Source organism: Alosa alosa, chromosome 13 (assembly GCF_017589495.1).
Source record: "Alosa alosa isolate M-15738 ecotype Scorff River chromosome 13, AALO_Geno_1.1, whole genome shotgun sequence".
NCBI classification, from domain to species: Eukaryota; Metazoa; Chordata; class Actinopteri; order Clupeiformes; family Clupeidae; genus Alosa; species Alosa alosa.
Window position 1 is genome coordinate 9222208 of NC_063201.1, and position 18826 is coordinate 9241033.

General features: G+C 42.1%; 1 protein-coding gene across 2 annotated transcripts in view; it reads left to right on the plus strand.

Annotated features, from left to right (window-relative positions):
• Positions 1 to 18826, plus strand: part of adcy2a (adenylate cyclase 2a) — an 80090-nt gene that overhangs the window by 34141 nt on the left and 27123 nt on the right. For both annotated transcript variants that reach the window (XM_048261448.1, XM_048261449.1), the window contains 3 exons: positions 7948 to 8097; positions 15611 to 15759; positions 17849 to 17960. In XM_048261448.1, the coding sequence (XP_048117405.1) occupies positions 7948 to 8097; positions 15611 to 15759; positions 17849 to 17960 (411 nt within the window). The remainder of the gene's footprint in view (positions 1 to 7947; positions 8098 to 15610; positions 15760 to 17848; positions 17961 to 18826) is intronic.

Consider the following 18826-nt stretch of genomic DNA (forward strand, 5'->3'; position numbering starts at 1 on the left):
GTTGTAGAGCTAACTGTCCGTTATTGTTTGTGCAAATAATATGCTGATTCATGTTCCCTTGCATTTTGCAACTATGAGGTCCATGGTATGTCTGGCTTTCGCCAGACCAAGCTCAATCTTTTAAGAAATCGAAAAGGAATTGCCGGCAGATCAGGCTGAGTTCACCCAGCCTAGTCCATGGTAGGCGCCCGATAGAAATATTGTTTAATTTTGCGATTGAGATATCCACGCACTGGTGCCCCCCCTGCGACGTGTTCGCCCCCGGTTTCAGAGCTATTCTAAATGCAAAAATGCATAGAGGGAGTTATGACAAAACCGTGACTGTAAACAAACTATAAGCTATATAAGGTAGGCCCTATGCTAGGCCTATTACACAACATAAATTGTCACTAGGCTATGCTGGCGGCCCAAAATAAATCTCCTTTGGGAACCAATGGCTTACAGTATCAAAGCCACCTCTTGGCGAAAAGTTAATAGTTTTGCATATCAGTAGTAGTACATTTCACGCAGCTGTGTGCAAGTGTGTGTGTGTGTCTGTGTGTCTGTGAGTGTCTGTGTGTGTGTGTGTGTGTGTGCAAGTGTGTGTGTGTGTGTGTGTGTGTGTGTGTGTGTGTGTGTGTGTGTGTGTGTGTGTGTGTGTGTGTGTGTGTGTGTGTGTGTGTGTGTGTGTGCCTGCCATGGGAATGCTGCTGCTGCAATGACTGAACAAAAATCTCTCATTTTTCTCTCTCATCTCTCAACGTGCGCTCTAAAACATTTGGTTTAAATGGATATGTAGATCATCACGGGTGCGTTAATAAATCTACATTGCGGCGAGTTGACACAAATTATTCACTTTGACGAATTTATGTAGTTTCAGTCCTAGTTACTTTACTTTGAGCCATGCTCTTCCTTGCTCTGCACTTGAATCACCTTTGAAAATAGAAGATTGAAGTAGCCTATATGGGTGTTTGGGAATGAACGTTGACTCAGATTCTTTTTGAGACTTTGAGCAGAAATGTCCCAGCCCGGTGTTTAGGATGCACCATAGACAGGTTATCTTTCAGGTAGCCTATATATTTTCCATTAGAAAACCATCACGTAGCGAACGTGTTGTGGCTAACTCACTTAGCTCCTGTTAGTAGCCTAGGTTATGGTCATAAGCAAATGAGATGACAGTTGAAAGATGCAATTAGTGCTGTTATCAATTTGCTTGGTAGCCTATAACTGCATTTATGGTTTTCTACAAATACCTCAATAATCAAATTGGCCTCCATCACTCAACCAATGCTAACGGTAACATTATTTTACCTACTCTAGGCTATTGATATAATTTAAGATTAACGTAGCCTACCTGCAGTAAAAACCAAGCATGTCCGATAAACATTCTCAGATTTATTTTCGGCTTCAAGAAGAAATGTAAATTACATGTCATGCAGAAATCATCCTACCCTTATTAGACGTTCTCTGCGGTGAACTACAGTCTTGTCCTTGTAGGAAGCGTATTGTCTTTCCAACCCACTTTAGATTAACTTCCAACAAAATTACGTCTCACTGCAACGATGCGCCATCTGGTGGACAAACGACTATGTGACGCCAATACTGGAAATGCAGCCAAATTATTATAATGAATATTTGGTTTTCCTTAAATCCTACTGAATTTGTAATTATGTATCGGCCGTTCTAATTGCCGATTCTGATGGTATGTGCGTGCCTATGAGTGTACAGTCCAATGGGTGTACAGTCACTAAATGTACACATAACTTAATTTTTTTAGACCCCCCATGGATGAAATTCTACGAAACTTGGCATACCCCCAGAGAATGTGAAGTTAATCATACACATACAATTTGGTGCAGTTCTGAACATGTTAACTGAAGAGAGGGGTGATTAAAGCAGAATGTTATTGCATTTTCATTTTTTACCGGGGGGGTGCGAATCACAAATGAGTGATTATGGGCTAGGTTGATGTGGGCTCTTGAGACCAACATACCATAAAAAAATTTCATCCTCGGTGCCACGGTTCAGGTAGTTATTTAGGAAAAACTGCTTTTTTTGTGGTTCGGGGGGCCCAGTGCGGGGAGGGGAGTGGCCCCCGGGGACCAAACGAAATTTTTCTGTAAAAGTCTAGTGGGGCTACATACCCACCAAATTTCATGTGCCCCGGTGGTTCGGTGTCCCGGGTATCGTTGACCAAAAATTCAGAAAAAAAAAACTAAAAAAACTTTGACAATCCCTATATGACCGCTTCGCTATACAACAATACCCAACTACAGTTCTGAATTTAAAAAAAATCTTTATGAAAAATCATTAAAATGGAGGATATAGGGTTTTGGAACCAAACTCTCCTCATTCCAGGCTCTGTGCACCTTTGAGCTTGTCCAGTCCAGGCACATCTCCTACATGTGGAGGGCTAACGGGCATCACACCTCTGGGGTCGTAGAGGGCCTTCAATGCTGCTGTGTGGAGGCTATATCGGGAAAGAGGCGTCTGTGTGTGTGTGTGTGTGTGTGTGTGTGTGTGTGTGTGTGTGTCTGTGTGGAGGCTATATCGGGAAAGCAGCACAGCTGGAGTCTTGCCTCCAAAGAGATCCTTATTATCCACCTTGGGGGATAGGGCTATAGAGAGGCAAGGGGTCGTCTTAGAGGTTGTAAAATCAGAAATGAAAAATCAGTGTGTGTGTGTGTGTGTGTGTGTAGAGGGGTGTAGTGGGGTTATGTGCATGATTTTATGTGAGGTGGGGATATGAATGTGTGTGTGTGTGTGTGTGTGTGTGTGTGTGTGCATATGTGCATGTATGTGTATGCATATGTGTGTGTGTGTGTGCGTGTATGTGTGTGTGTGTGTGTGCGCATATGTGTGTATGTGCATATGTGTGTATCGGTATGCATATGTGTGTGTGTGTGTGTGTGAATATGTGATGTTATTAGATTAGATAGCTGTATGTGTTGCTGCTGTAGAAAGGTTGAGTGTGCATTCTGCTTCCAGCACAGACTTCGTCTCCCTGTCTGTGGGAGTTGTCAGATACCAATTAGCAATTGTACAACTTCTTCAGCTGGTGTAGGAACTGATTGAAGCTGATGTCCTATAACTGTTACGTTACTAACTGTTATGTTACTGACATTAGAGCAGTGCTATAATTCAGATATTTAGCAGAGCTGGTCATTTCAGAGCTAGACTTTTAGGGTGGTGACGCATTGCATGGATCTTATTTTCCATCTCTTGTGATTTAAAAAATCAAAGTGATTACTTTGATTTATTTTCAGGTTTATTTCCCAATGTTGAGGTGATTGTGGTTTCACACAAACACCCATTCATATTATGCACATTTGCCAATCAAGATAAAAATGACAGCCTTTCATTGATGTATTTATTCATTTGGTTTTTTTGCATAAAAAGGGGCATCTTTATAGCTTGAAGCAGTAATGTGGAAATTAAAATGTGCTTCACTGGACTGATTTTCAGGTCTTATTTTCCATTTGATTTAAAATGGCCACAAAAACACCCATTCAGATACATCACATTTGGCAATCACGATCGGCCAGTATGATTCCTGAAAATAAAACACAGATTGCTTTTTTGTGAAATTAGCTCTTCCCTGACATGAAAGGGCAAATAAGCCAGAGAGGCGGAGAGCGAGAGCCACGGGCGCTGGAGAGTGTGAGAGAGTGTGAGAGAGTGGCCTTGTGTGCTGCTAGCGTAGCATAGCGTAGCGGTTCACTGGCAGAGCTCTGTCTCTGTAGCCAAAAGGATTTGCTGCGCCTGACTGGAGCGCTATGCTACTCTCTGCCCAGCCCGGCTCGGCTGCGCTTGCGGGGTCACGGGGAGCGCCCATCTGCTAGTGCCTGGCAGAGATTAGCCGACACTGGGGGAACAGGTAGCCGTCCTCCCACACCCCTCCACCGCTATCTCCATCTGCAGCCTCGGCATTGCAATGCATGGCACCAGACAGTGTTGCATAGTCGGCTCTGACCCACAGCTTAGGCCGTGTATTTCTTCTTGTGTAGATGTAGTGTACCAGTTATGTGTGAATCAAAGCACTGTATATGTTAGGCTATTTGTGGGACATTTCTGGTTTAGTCCTGTTATGGACACTTCTGATGTGCTATGTAATGCTAACCATATGTCTGTATCCATGCTGTAGGCATCAATAGTGTGATGAAGGCGTTTTGATTGAGATTCTTACACTTTGAGATTAATGGGTACACCAAAGTACCCATTACCAACACCATCTACACTTTAAAAGGCTAACTGTAGTACAGGCACAGCTTGAACAATAGCCATTACTAGAGAAAAATACAACTGAACATGACTGGATCCAATTGAGTCCTAAGTCCTAATTGTTGCCTAAGACACGGAAGAGAGGGAGTGATGGGGTCAGGTAGAGAGAGGGAGTGATGGGGTCAGGTAGAGAGAGGGAGTGATGAGGTAGAGAGAAGGAGAGGAAATGAAAGTGAGAACAAAGAGAGAAAGGGAGAGGGAGAGGGAGAGCGAGACAGGGGTGGGGGGGAGGACTTGGGGGGTGAGAGAAAGACAGGGGACTGTGAGATTTGTGTCATCGAGTGGTCTAGCCCATTAGGCTTCAGTCTAGCACCTCACTAGAGATGCAGAGGCACATGTGGAGATACTGAACGGACACCTGCGCCTCTCTTAAAGGAGAATTCCGGTGTGAAATTGACCTTAGCTGCACTGAAAGATGTTGCCGAGTACTTACATGTGTCCAATAGGCACTAGCTGAAAACCTTATGCAAGTTCGGCAAAAGTTCGGCAAAAATCGGCGCAATTCGGAATACTAGGGGGTGACCGAAGGTGCCTATTGGACACATGTAAGTACTCGGCAACATCTTTCAGTGCAGATATGGTCAATTTCACACCGGAATTCTCCTTTAAGCATGTTATAACAGTGTGTCAACAACAACAACAATAATACAACAATAGCTAAGCATTTGTTAGCTACTACTACTAAGTATATCTGATATGTTGCTGATTGGATAATAAATGGCCACAGCAACGAAGAGGAATTATTGATTCTTTTCTATTATTGTGTTACTTTTTCCAAATGTAAAGCACTTTGAGCTGCATTCTGTGTATGAAAGGTGCTATACAAATAAAGCTTATTATTAAAAAACAACCTCCTGAACCTGGCTCTACATCTTGAACTGACTATAGACTAGAACTGACACACACACACACACATAGATAAACTCTCATAAAGTCCAAACTATACTTAAAAATTAATGTCACAAATCTGTAAATTTCACAGCAGTAGCCAGTAATCTCTGTCACTGAAACCAGTTTTTCCCATCCAATTTAAATTCACAGTTAGAATATTTATTAAATAGAGTCCTTCAGGGAATTCTCTCAAATGACTGCCCTACTTTTGGTGCTTCGTTTCATATTTTAGATTCATATTCTGCAAGGCCCTGACTACAGCTGTCAAGTCCCTGTTGACAGGGTAGTGATGCTGTGAGTGGCATTATTGCTTTATTATGTAGCCAGAGTATTTGATAAGGTTGCATGCTGTGTGTGATGTCCACATAATACATTCATGGATTTTGTGTTGATGTCCTCGACTTGCTGCAGTTTAGGGGTGTTAAGCCTCACCTTTCCAGATGACATTTGAATTGAGAGACTGATAATAACTGTAGCTCTGTGATCCAGAGGCCCTGTATGAACAGAGATGATAACTGCACCAATGGTGCTTGTAAGGCTAACATAGCTAGATGCATAAAAGCACATTGATAATGTGGTGTATTTGTTTGCGTTCATCTACAGGAATGTCAATGTATTTGCCATCGGATTACTGATAATTGTACTGTTATGGTAATAATATATAATTATATTTCTAAGATGGCACTTTTTGTATGCCACAACAAAACAGTGTATGTTTGCAGCACTGATAGCCTACCCATGTGTGTCGTTACTCAGCTATAGCAACTGCTCAGTTTCTGCCTGTCTGTCTTTCTGTTTGTCTTTCTGTACGTCCACCTACCAACGGAGCTGTATTGTTAAAAAATCAGCCTTTTTTGTAGACAGTATATCTGACAGGTCTTGTTGCCAATCGTCATTTTATGTCTCTTCCAAAAATAGCTTCTCACTTCTACCTCAGACCGTGGCCAGACACTTTATGTCTTCATCACAAGCCCAAGATAATAGTTCCCTCGTGACGTCAACACACAGCTCCCAAGAGCCCTCGGCAGGACAGGACGATCAATCCATCAAACATGTGCACTGTGGTGCTTTAAACAGGCTTCTTCAGTTTGAGAGGAGGGCCTGAAAGAGAGGATGAAACGAAGAGGAGGATTAGGAAGAGAGGATTAGATCCTGGATGGAAGAAGAACAGGAACAGTGTTAGAGCTCATTACTGAGGCAATCAAGGATGGCCAGCGACCGGAGGCCAAGGAGAGTCGCCCCTCCTCTGTGTCACTCACACCTCTCAGCTAAAGTTTATTATTCTTTTTTTAAGACATTGAGCTGACATGTGGTTATATACAGTATATATACAATTTATATATATTGGTTATATATATAGTGTGTATATATATGGTTATGAGATTTGGCAGATGCTTTTGTCCGAAGTGACATACAAATAACAACAATACAATAGTTACATGTAACAGTAAACAATTAAAAAAGTTGGTAAAACTATATTAAGGATTATTATTAGCAATAATAAACAACAATGTCAATTCAATAAATAGCCTAATGAAAATAAACAATACTATAATAATGTACAAACCATAACGCATTAGAAGTGCTTAATAAAGTGCATGTTGAACAGATATGCCTTTAGACCCCTCTTGAAAGAACCAAAAACTATCACAGGAACGTTCCACCAACATGGAACCACTAAGGAAAAGAGTATTGAATTTGACCTAGTTTGACCTTGACAACAGACAGAAGACCGCAATAGGTGGTTGGGGATCTTGATCATTGAATTAATATATATATAACAATTATACAATTCTATCACAGTCTGGTGGGGTGGCATTTGGGGTGGCCGATTGGATTCTGGTGGTGTCCAGTGCCACCCTCGCCCCCTGTCTGGCCACACAGATCTTGGGGCAGCCGTGGCCCACTGGTTAGCACTCTGGACTTGTAACCGGAGGGTGGGACCAGTGGGCCATGGCTGAAGTGCCCTTGAGCAAGGCACCTAACCCCTCACTGCTCCCTGAGCAGCTCACTGTGCCGGGATTAGTGTGTTCGTCACCTCACTGTGTGTTCGCTGTGTGTGTTTCACTAATTCAGGAATTGGGTTAAATGCAGAGACCAAATTTCCCTCACGGGATCAAAAGAGTATATATACTTATACTTATACTTATACACCCCTGAGGTGTGCTGACCTGTTACTGTGCCTTACACAGAATTAGGACAGTTGTTTGTCTTGTCTGTAAAGCACTGGTTGCCACAGGCCTTTTATGTGTCTGTGGAGACATGTTTTACAAATAATCTCTAACTGGATTGTAATACCTCATGACACTGAATTAAATATTTTAGTTGCTCTGTCTGAAAACCTTAACTTCATATGTGTTTACATCAACTCTGTAACAGCTTTGCCAATGAGAGCTTTTATGGAGACAGTCAAACTGAAGCACAAAATACGTAATGGACTACATGGGAGATGATGGAATTTATTGTAGAGAATTATTGTTTAGATAGACATTGTGGAAGAGTTATTTTATAGAATGCTATTAAACTATTTGCGGAATGCTTTGGGAAAAATAACTTGTGAATTTATAGGATAAGACTTACGGCTGACTCCGTTTCATTGCCAGTGCTACACTTTCAGAATAGCGATTGGTGTGTGTGTGTGTGTGTGTGTGTGTGTGTGTGTGTGTGTGTGTGTGTGTGTGTGTGCGTGCGTGCGTGCGTGTGCGTGTGCGTGTGCGTGCGCGTGAGTGTGAGTGTGAAGGAGAGATGGAGTGTGTGCTGAGATGATAATACAACTCTGTGTGTGTTTTTCTCCAGATCTTGGCCAACGTCATCATCTTCATCTGCGGCAACCTGGCAGGGGCCTACCACAAGCACCTGATGGAGCTGGCTCTCAAGCAGACCTACCAGGACACCTGCAACTGCATCAAGTCTCCCATCAAGCTGGAGTTTGAGAAGCGACAGCAGGTGGGAATGGGCTCACCTCACCTCAGGGTTTCTCATTTAGCCTGGACACTTCTGAGAGGTCTTTGAGAACCTCTTCACATTTGTAGTTCAAATGCATCTGGCGGGGGAGCCGTGTAAGGCAGGCAGTGGTGGTGTTGTTTTCCTACCTCATGTGGTTCCTGTGCCCACAGGAACGCAGGTTAGAGTCCGACGTGAGGTCATTTCCTAAAAGCCACTCCTCATCTCTCTCCCACTCATTTCAACTCTTCACGATCCTACAAGTATAACTACCGGTGTAATAATAAAAAAATGGCATCTTGGGCGATCTGATCACAAGTGGACAGTGCTACATACAGTATAAGTGTAAATGATCACTGAGATGCATGGTGACATGATCACTCAAGCCACTTACAGAGGTGGCACGGGAAGCATCTGACTACATATCTTTGGTTGTGCAAAATATGAATTGTGATGCATCCTGACAATGATAGTTGTAATGGATGTTGTAGCATAGCCTTTCTTCGCTCCAGTTGCACGCAAAATGTGCTTTGATCCACGTACAATCAGGTTTGTACATACGATAGCATGTTTTAAGTTGCACAAAGCGTCAGAAACGGGTGGTAATTTGGCGATAATTCTTAAGTACATCTAGGCCTCAGTGTCATGCAGAGGCAGAAGCATTAGCAGTCACTGGGCTTCTCCAGTCCTACTGAATTCTGTTAGAGGTCAAATATAGTTGATGGCAGCTCTATCGTGAAAGCTTTATGGTGTCGCCAAAGGCATCTGTAACAGAGTTGAAGGAATAATAATAGCGACCTGGTGATCCCAACATGCAAGCAGTCTTTTGACCCCTGTCCCTATAAAACACCAGAAACACTTAGTGGTTGCAGGTGTGTTTGGCCCGACATGGCTCTTAGCCAGAGATAATGTAATAATTGGGCTAGTCAAATAGTTAGCAGCAGGTCTCATTATTTTTAATGAGCAGAAATGCATGTGGCCTGACTGAGAGAGAGAGAGCACCTAAATCCGTCACTCACCTCACCGCGGGCCTCATCACTGGACCTGAGTGCCTCTCTGACTCACTCCTCGAAACTTAATGAAATCAATTTGAGACTCCTCAGAATGGGCTGTTCGTGAGCATCAAGTGGTACTGTTTTCCTTCCTCTTAGAAAATCAGATTTCCCCCCTCCTCCCACTGCTGTCTAGTATGTCACGATGCATGAGACCCCAGCGCGCTGACTTTGATCCAAATCAAGCCACCCCCTCCCTGCGGCTGTACTGACGCAGGCGGCACCATAAACACAATGGCATACAGTATTCACTACAGGAGCGGAAACGGGCCCAGATGTGCACCAAATCTGGCCCAGATGTGGCCACCATGTAGGGAGCCATCACTGACTGACAGGTCATTACTTACTCTCTCCTTGAACAGCATGAGGCCCCTTCAGCTGGGTGAGATCCCCCAGCATCCTTTGAGTAAATGGGACAGAATGACTATCATCATACAGACAAGTGAAAGATGTGAACAAATAAAAGATTGGCAATCTCATCTGGCCAATGGGCTATCATCATCCCATATTGTGATTATGCAAATAACCACACCACTTTGTGACAGGGATAGTGTGCTGGATATTGTTGGAATATATTAATGTTGTCAACAATATGCCATAAAAGAGATTATTTTCATATGGGAAATGAGTTGGATGGAATGGGAGGGGAGTGAAGAGCATAATTATTTTTTGTGTGATGAGTTAGTTTGTGTTTGTGTTCATTTTTATCTCAGCGTCATTTTGTGTGCCGCTCATCTAGAACCATTTTGTGTGTCGCTCATCTAACCCTTTTGTGTGTCGCTCATCTAGAACCTCAAATGTTGGTTCCTAGCTGGAACCAAAAAAAGATGTTTGGTAACGCTTTAGAATAACATGTGCTTATTAGGTATTAACAGTGCATAATAAGCAGTTAACAATTAATTACTAACAGTTAGTTAACTGTTGTTATCCTTTAACCCTCATAGGGTGTTCATTTTTCTGTTACACAGGAGGTACTGCTGAGTCTGGTGGACCCATTGCATTTTAGGCCTTTTAATTCAACATAATCAAACGTTTTTTTTTTAAATACTCACTAGATGGTTACTTCATCCCAATTGCAAGTAATATAAACAACACATATGTTAAATGTGTTGCTGAGTCTGGTGGACCCATTGCATTTTAGGCCTTTTAATTCAACATAATCAAACTTTTTTTTTTAAATACTCACTAGATGGTTACTTCATCCCAATTGCAAGTAATATAAACAACACATATGTTAAATGTGTTGCCTTTACCTTTGTTAAATCACAATTATGAATAGAAGGGCCACTCGTTTTTGTTTATTTTTGTATTAAAATACAACAAAATAAGGAAATGCATCATAAAACAGGCATAACTGGAAAATAATCAACAATTGTACAAATGAAGTTTTATTTATTTGAATTTCATTAGAAATTGAACATACTCAATAACATCTGTCTGAACAACACATTGAATCCATTGAACACGGCAATTTTATACCAGACTATACCACACATGAGGGGCAGAGTTTCACTGTGTGTGTATTGCATATGTATTTTTTGATAGGGGATGGCATGAGAAGGTAAAAAGAAGATGTTTTGTGCATGAGTGACTGCCAAGCGTGTACAGTAGGTCCTGGTAGCATCCGAATGGCTGGCTGCTCAACGGCTGGTCCTGCAGCTTGCTGCTCATCGGCTGGTCCTGGGGCTGGCTGCTGGCTGGCTGGCATTCGCAGAGGGCTGGTTCATTGCTCAGAGGTTGGTCCTGGGGCAGAAAGACTGATCCTGGGGCTGGCTGCTCACGGGATGCCATTTTTGGCTGCTTGACTGGTCCATATGCTCACAGGATGATCCTGGGGCTAGCTGCTCAAGGTCCTGGGGCTGACTCACGGGGTCCTGGGGCTGCTGCTCACGGGATGGTCCTGGGGCTAGCTGCTCACAGGATGGTCCTGGGGCTGGCTGCTTGTGGTCCCGGCTGCTCACAGGCTGGCCCTGGCTGCTCATGGGATGGTCCTGGGGCTGGCTGCTCGCAGGCTTGTCCTGGCGGCTGAAGGGCTAGTCCTGAGGCTCTTTTACGTTTCGGGGGCTGGCTGATGCTTATCCTCCTCTTCAAACTCGGTGTCGGAGTCTGAATTTTCAGAAATGTTAATCTCACTTTCTAAAACTATTTACTCTGCATCACCATCAAGACCCTCTGACACACTGACAGACACAGGACCTATGATTTCCACACTTTAACTAGTACCGGGTCCAGTGGACCCGAACATCCTGTGTGTAATATAAATGTTAAGGGGGGGTATGCAGGGGGGGTTCATTGAAAATGTTTTCTGATTTATGTTCCTCACAGAAAATGAGTCAAGGCCAATAAATCTTAGTTTAAAAAAATAATTATGTGTATCATTTTTATTAAGCTAAAAACTAAAAACGGGTCGCACAGACACAAACACCTAACAATAACTAACTGTTAACATGCAGCTTGTAAGTGTTAATAAGCAGCCTTTTAAGTTAATTACAAGCATATTTGTAAACAGTTGTAAGTGTAAATAGAATCAAAATGAACATTTTCATCAGCAGTACAGGAATAGTAGTGTAGCTCAACAAGTAGCGATGCACTCTCTAACGCAGGAGGCCTAGGTTTGATTCCTGATCACTGCATTTTGAAGGTGTATTTCTCACAGCTAAACCAAGCTAGATAGATAGATACAGTATATAGAGAGTTAGAAGGTTGGGCTTTTATATAGGCTCTATAGGCTACATGGTCCTCTCTTTAGATTGGGGGCTGCAAAATTTACTACAAATAGGTAAGAAAAGTCGTATACAGTAAGCATATTAGTTATCCACCTCTGTCTTATACACCATTAACAAGCATTAACAAGCTGCTTGTTAACACTTACAACTGTTAACAAATATGCTTGTAAGTAACTTAAAAGGCTGCTTATTAACTTAAAGGATAACAACAGTTAACTAACTGTTAGTAATGAATTGTTAACTGCTTATTATGCACTGTTAATACCTAATAAGCACATGTTATTCTAAACTGGAGTGGCCGTGCAGAATGCTCCAATAGAGAACAGATCCGCCATCTTGCTACCACAGTGTTCTTCCATTATGTTGCCCTTTTTGTAGTTCAATAGAACTGTTTACCTCCATTATGTTGCCCTATATGTAGTTCAATAGAACTGTTTACCTCCATTATGTTGCCCTGTATGTAGTTCAATAGAACTGTTTACCTCCATTATGTTGCCCTGTATGTAGTTCAATAGAACAGCTGCTTCTCATTCTTGCACTAAGCTCCAGGGTTGGGTCAGATTACTTTGAAATGTAATCCATTACTGACTACAAATTACATGGCAATTTTTGTAATCAGTAACGTAATCAGTTGGATTACCAAAAACATGTAACGTAATCTGATTACTTTAGGATTACTTTTAGATTACTTCAATAAATATGCCCATTAAGTAAAAGACACCACCACAGAATTGAAAAGAATTCTCATTCCATTTTTCTCCACTCTTCTCCAAACATGCACAACTCAGCTTAACCTTTATAAGGGCACACCTGGACAAAGAATTTAGCTTTCGCTGGATTTTTTTGACCCAGGGACATGGCCTGAGATTGGCATAAAACAAGGGAAGCATTAAACCCAAATGACACTATGTCCATTTCAATTGTGGGGGTGAAAACATTTTGGGACGTTTTTCAACCAGGGGGACCTGGTGACTTTCTTAAAGTAAACGGTAACACTAAAACAAGAGGCTACATTAAGATTAGGAGGAAAAGATCAGGCAGTGTGCCGAGAGACCTGCCCCAATAGTAGCCTATGTAAGTTAGTAAGTAAGTATATCTTTTGATCCCGTGAGGGACATTTGGTCTCTGCATTTATCCCAATCCGTGAATTAGTGAAGTCGAACTGGCAAGCCCAAAGGCCAAAGCCCTAACCAGTAGGCCATGGCTGCTCCAAAAGGCAGCATTTGACCATTAAACCACACAATGATCCAAAACATACAGCCAAACAAGGCAAGAAATGGTTAACAGAGAACAATATCAACATTTTAAAGCGGACCTCAATCCGTCAAAAAAGTGAGTACAAGGACAAAGTGATGGCAAATAGTCATTCCTGCCTCAAAACCCAGATTGCTGCTAAAAAGGTGCAGCCTACAATCATTGTGGAGACATGAAGGTGGTGGGTATTATATGAACCATTTTGAGAGCTGTGATGGTAAATAAAGATGTTTCCAGTGATTGTTTAAAAAGGGTATGAATAATTTTGAACACACAATTTTTCATAAAAATGTTTTTATAAAAAAGTTTTTTTTTTTTGATTCCCTGTTTTTACCACATTGTACCACATTGCCACAATATTTGCCAGGGGTATGAATAATTTTGTTCTTAACTATATCTTAAAAAAGTCTAAAAAGTGAATATCCGAATGAACTGCTTGTCAAATTAAAAGATAGCTAGGCTATCATAAAAAAGTTGAATTTTTTGCATGATAAAATGTAATCAGGTAATCCCCAACAATGTAACTGTAATCTGATTACACAATGATTTTATTGTAATCTGGGCTGATTATAGTTACTTGATTTTTGTAATCTGATTACGTAATCCAGATTACATGTAATCCGTTACTACCCAAACCTGCTAAGCTCCTACACAGAGCAGACATAACCAAACTAAAGATCTTAACATTCAATATATACAGTTAAGAACAAAATAATTCAAACCCCTGCCAAATATTGATTTAATGTTGTAATGTTCATTTTCTCTTGACCAATATGCTTGTTCTGACTGAAAATGACACTGCCACATGGCTAAAGGTTGTAAGACAAAGTGGTAGAAACATAATAATAATAATAATAATAATAATACGTTTATTTTATATAGCGCCTTTCTCAAACCCAAGGTCGCTTTACATAGTAGGAAGGCAAAGGGAAACACAATAACAAACAAACAAAACACAATAACAAACAAACAAAACAATACAACAAAGACAAGTTATCTGTAGGAACTATGTGTTGGGTGTGGAGGAGAAGTGATCATTAAACAGAAAGGTCTTGAGATGTCTTGAGAAAGGTCTTGAGAAAGGAAGAGAAGGACAGGCACGAAGAGGTTGGGGGAGGGAGTTCCAGAGTTTGGGGGCCAAGGCACTGAAGGACCTGCCACCCAGGGTGAAGAGTCTGGAGCGGGGGATAGCCAAGAGGTTTTGGTCAGAGGATCTGAGTGAGCGGGAAGGAGTGTAAGGGGTCAGGAGGTCGCAGATGTAGGGGGGAGCAAGGTTGTGAAGGGCTTTGAAGGTGAGTAGTAGTACTTTGTATTTGATCCGGGACGGAACTGGTAGCCAATGGAGTTGATGGAGAATGGGGGTGATGTGTGCTGATCGTCTGGTATGGGCGAGGAGCCTGGCTGCAGAGTTTTGAATATATTTTAGTCTTTGAAGGGTTTTAGTGGGGAGACCAATGAAAAGTGAGTTATCCGCGGACGAGAGCTCGTCCAGGTCAGACAGCGGCGAGGCCTGTATAGAGGCAGCAAGCATGCTGTGGTCAATTGATCTGATGTTACGACCTGTGATAGTTGTTTTCTCTGAGGAGGGAGGAGGAGAGATCATATGAAAACGGCATTCAATGAGCTTATGGTCAGAGACACCAGAGATGGAACCAGAGACAGAGATGTCATTCAGACCAGAAGAGCAGAGCAGATCCAACGTGTGGCCATGAGTGTGAGTGGGAAAACATGGAATCAAAAAAGAAGCATTTTGGTATTTTGAAACTTATTTGGCTGTATGTTTGGGATCATTGTGAGGTTTAATAGTCCAATGCCGTCTATTGCGGTAGGTCTCTCGTCTCACTGCCTGATCTTTTCCTACAGGATCTTAATGTAGCGTTAATGTAGCGGTAGTGTTACCGTTTACTTTGAGAAGGTCACCAGGTCCCCCCTGGTTGAAAAACATCCTACAGCCAGAGTCCAGACCTCAATCTGTCAAAAAAGTGAGCACAAGGCCAGAGTGATAGAAAAGAATCATTCCTGCCTAAAAACCTGTATTGCTGCTAAAAGGATGCAGTCTAGAATCATTGTGGAGACATGTAGAGACTTGGTAGGTATTATAAGAACCATTTTGAGAGCTGTGATGGCAAATAAAGATGTTTTCATTGATTATTTAAAAAGGGTATGAATAATTTTGGACACACCATTTTTCATAAAAAAAAAAAAAAAAAACTTTTCTGATTCCATGTTTCTACCACATTGTCTTGCAACCCTTTGGCATGTGGCAGTGTCATTTTCAGTCAGAACAAACATATTGGTAAAGAGAAAATTATATATGGGGGTGCCTTTATTATGACAGAACAGGAAGTGAGTGGGAGAGAGAGAGAGAGAGATGGGATGGGATGGGATCGGAAAATGAATCAGGTTGGATGTGGTGGTGATGTGGTGTGCCCCCCATGATAGGACCTTAATGAGTGCAATCCATTGTGTTTCTTCTGCCCCCAGGAGCGCCTGCTCCTGTCCCTGCTGCCGGCCCACATTGCCCGGGTGATGAAGGCTGAGATCATCCAGCGCCTCCAGGGCCCCAACTTTGGCCAGGTGGAGAACACCAACAACTTCCACAACCTCTACGTGCAGAGACACATCAATGTCAGGTGAGTGTGGGACTCACTAGTATAAGTATAAGTATAAGTATATATATATATATATATATATATATATACTCTTTTGATCCCGTGAGGGAAATTTGGTCTCTGCATTTATCCCAATCCGTGAAGTAGTGAAACGCACACAGTGTACACACAGTGAGGTGAAGCACAAACTAATCGGCGCAGTGAGCAACCACTGGGGAGCAGTGAGGGGTTAGGTGCCTTGCTCAAGGGCACTTCAGCCGTGCCTACTAGTCAGGGTTCTAACCTGCAACCCTCTGGCTACAGGTCTGAAGTGCTAACCAGTAGGCCACGGCTGCCCCACTAGCAGCTCATTACTGGTGCATCATTGCTAACATCCGCGCTGGACCTTATAGCAGCTCCCCACTGGTGCGCCTTCTTTACTAATGTCTGCGCTGGACCTTATAGCAGCTCCTCACTGGTGCGCCTTCTTTACTAATGTCTGCGCTGGACCTTATAGCAGCTCCCCACTGGTGCCTCTTCATTACTAACATCCGCGCTGGACCTTATAGCAGCTCCTCACTGGTGCGCCTTCTTTACTAATGTCTGCGCTGGACCTTATAGCAGCTCCTCACTGGTGCGCCTTCTTTACTAATGTCTGCGCTGGACCTTACTAGCAGCTCGCTACTGGTGTGTCTTTTAATCGCTAACTTCCGCGCTGGACTTCGCTAGCAGCTTCGCGCTGGTGCGTCTTCATTGCTGGACGCTGTTGTCTATTAGCCTCTGTATGATGTGTTACAATACGTTTGTGTAAACTACATTTCAGGTTTTAGTTGCAATACTAGAATAAACATGGACATTCAAAATAAGAAAAAAACAAGTGTAATAATGCATGTTGAAGTTTACGGTTTGTTCATGTTTAGTAGTCTATTCATATTTACTTATTTATTTAGATTTATATGCATATATAGTGCAATAAGCGCATATTACCCTAATTACTATATTACCCTCATTGCCTTATTACCCCTTTCACAGAGAAATAAGAATAGTACTACCGGTAGTTACTACTAAGTAACTGACTAATATGATCATTAAATAGTCACTTTTCATCACTCCTTCTCAGTAATGGATTTGGGAGATAAACATTTTTGACTGTACTGGTTTCCAATGAGCTTTGAGACCAGACAAATGTTAGAGCACATTTGAATTTGTTCTGACATCCGTCCCACCTTTCCAGTCATGCCGATTTCCGAATCACCAAAAACCCAGGAACCAATCACAACCGCTTATCTGTTATGCGCACGCTTCATACGATGACAGACAGAGTAGGATAGTTGGCACCACTTTGTGGAATGGCTGCACCGGTGTCTGTAGTAAACTATGCAGATGTTCTAAAATTGAGTTAAGAACTGCATTTGAATCCTTGATTTACAAGGAGGATGTCTTTCCTGTACTCGATAACAGTTTACAGTAATGTACAAAAGTTTAATTTCACTACTGGTTACTCCCATTGGAAGTCATGAGTGTACCACAAGGGTCAAGAAGGGTCTATTCTCAATTGATTTTTCAACTGAATTGGTTTGGTGCAAGCCAGTCTAGTTCCCTATAGCTTTGGATTGATAATTATGTCTTTTCATTCATTCACTCACTCACTCACTCACTCACTCACTCACTCACTCACTCACTCACTAAATAAATCAATAAATCACTAAATAAATAAATAAATAAATAAATAATCGTTCACCAGTGGGTAGCCATGGCCTACTGGTTAGCGCTTCTGACTTGTAACCGGAGGGTTGCCGGTTCGAACCCCGACTGGTAGGCCACGGCTGAAGTGCCCTTGGGATAAATGCAGAGACCAAATTTCCCTCACGGGACCAAAAGACAATATATACTTATACTTATTCACTCATTCATTCATTCATGCCTGGGAATACCTACAGGGTACCTCAATGTCTTCATTTTCAATGATGCTGAGATTACAAATACAAATAAAGTATACATTTATAGAATGCTAAACAATAGTTAATGTCAAATGACAGAATAATTATCTAGCTAAAAATCTTGTTTAGTCTTAAAAAGTCTAAATTCATTATGTATGCGTGTGTGTCTGTCTGTCTGTCTGAATTCACAGCATCCTCTATGCTGATATCGTTGGCTTCACACGTCTGGCAACTGATTGTTCACCAGGGGAACTGGTACATATGCTGAATGAACTGTTTGGGAAATTTGACCAAATCGCTAAGGTATGTACTAGCTATGGGACCAGCTTGCACAGGTGTGTGTGTGTGTGTGTGAGCGCATGTGTGCGTGTGTGTGTGTGCGCACGCGCATGTGTGTGTGTGTGTGTGTGTGTGTGTGTGAGCGCATGTGTGCATGTGTGTGTGTGCGCACGCGCATGTGTGTGTGTGTGTGTGTGTGTGTGGTGTGTGTATGTATGTGCATGCGAATGAATTGGTTGTCATGGGGTCCAGACATATCTTTGTAAGTACACGTGGAATAGAAGCGGAACAGATTCAGCTCAACAAAAGCTGAACAAAAGAGGTGGATCAAATTCTAAAAATTGCATTGGGCTCTTACATGAAATGTCTCCACTGGAACAGGAACAATTACATTGAGTGAACAATGAATGTTTTTCCCCCAGTTTGCATCAAGTACAAGAAGAGCCTGAGGATAAAGACTCCAGCAGGAATGAGCAGTGGGACTACATTTGTCAGATGTAGTGTTTTTTTTTTTGGATTCAGGGCATGCAGACCACATAGAGTGCTTGCTGTTCGTGCTCAGGGATAGGTGAAAAAAGCTAAATGAAGGTTTTACAGTTTTTCCATTTTAATGGAAAGCTATCGCAGAAGCTGTTCTTATGGGCTTTGCCATTCAAGGATTCCCCCAAACCCAGGCTATAAATCTGGTTTTATTTTCTTCCACTTTTCACATTGCTCTCTGATGAAACCGACAAAAAACACTAAAGTGCAGATATGAAATACCCGAGGTCTTGAGTGGATATGCACATTGTTGGTTTTCCCCCCAGTGAAGTCTGCAGTGTGCTTTGAGTAAATACATCAGACAGAATGGATCACAGCTTTATTAAGCTACTAGAATCTTCCTGAGGCAT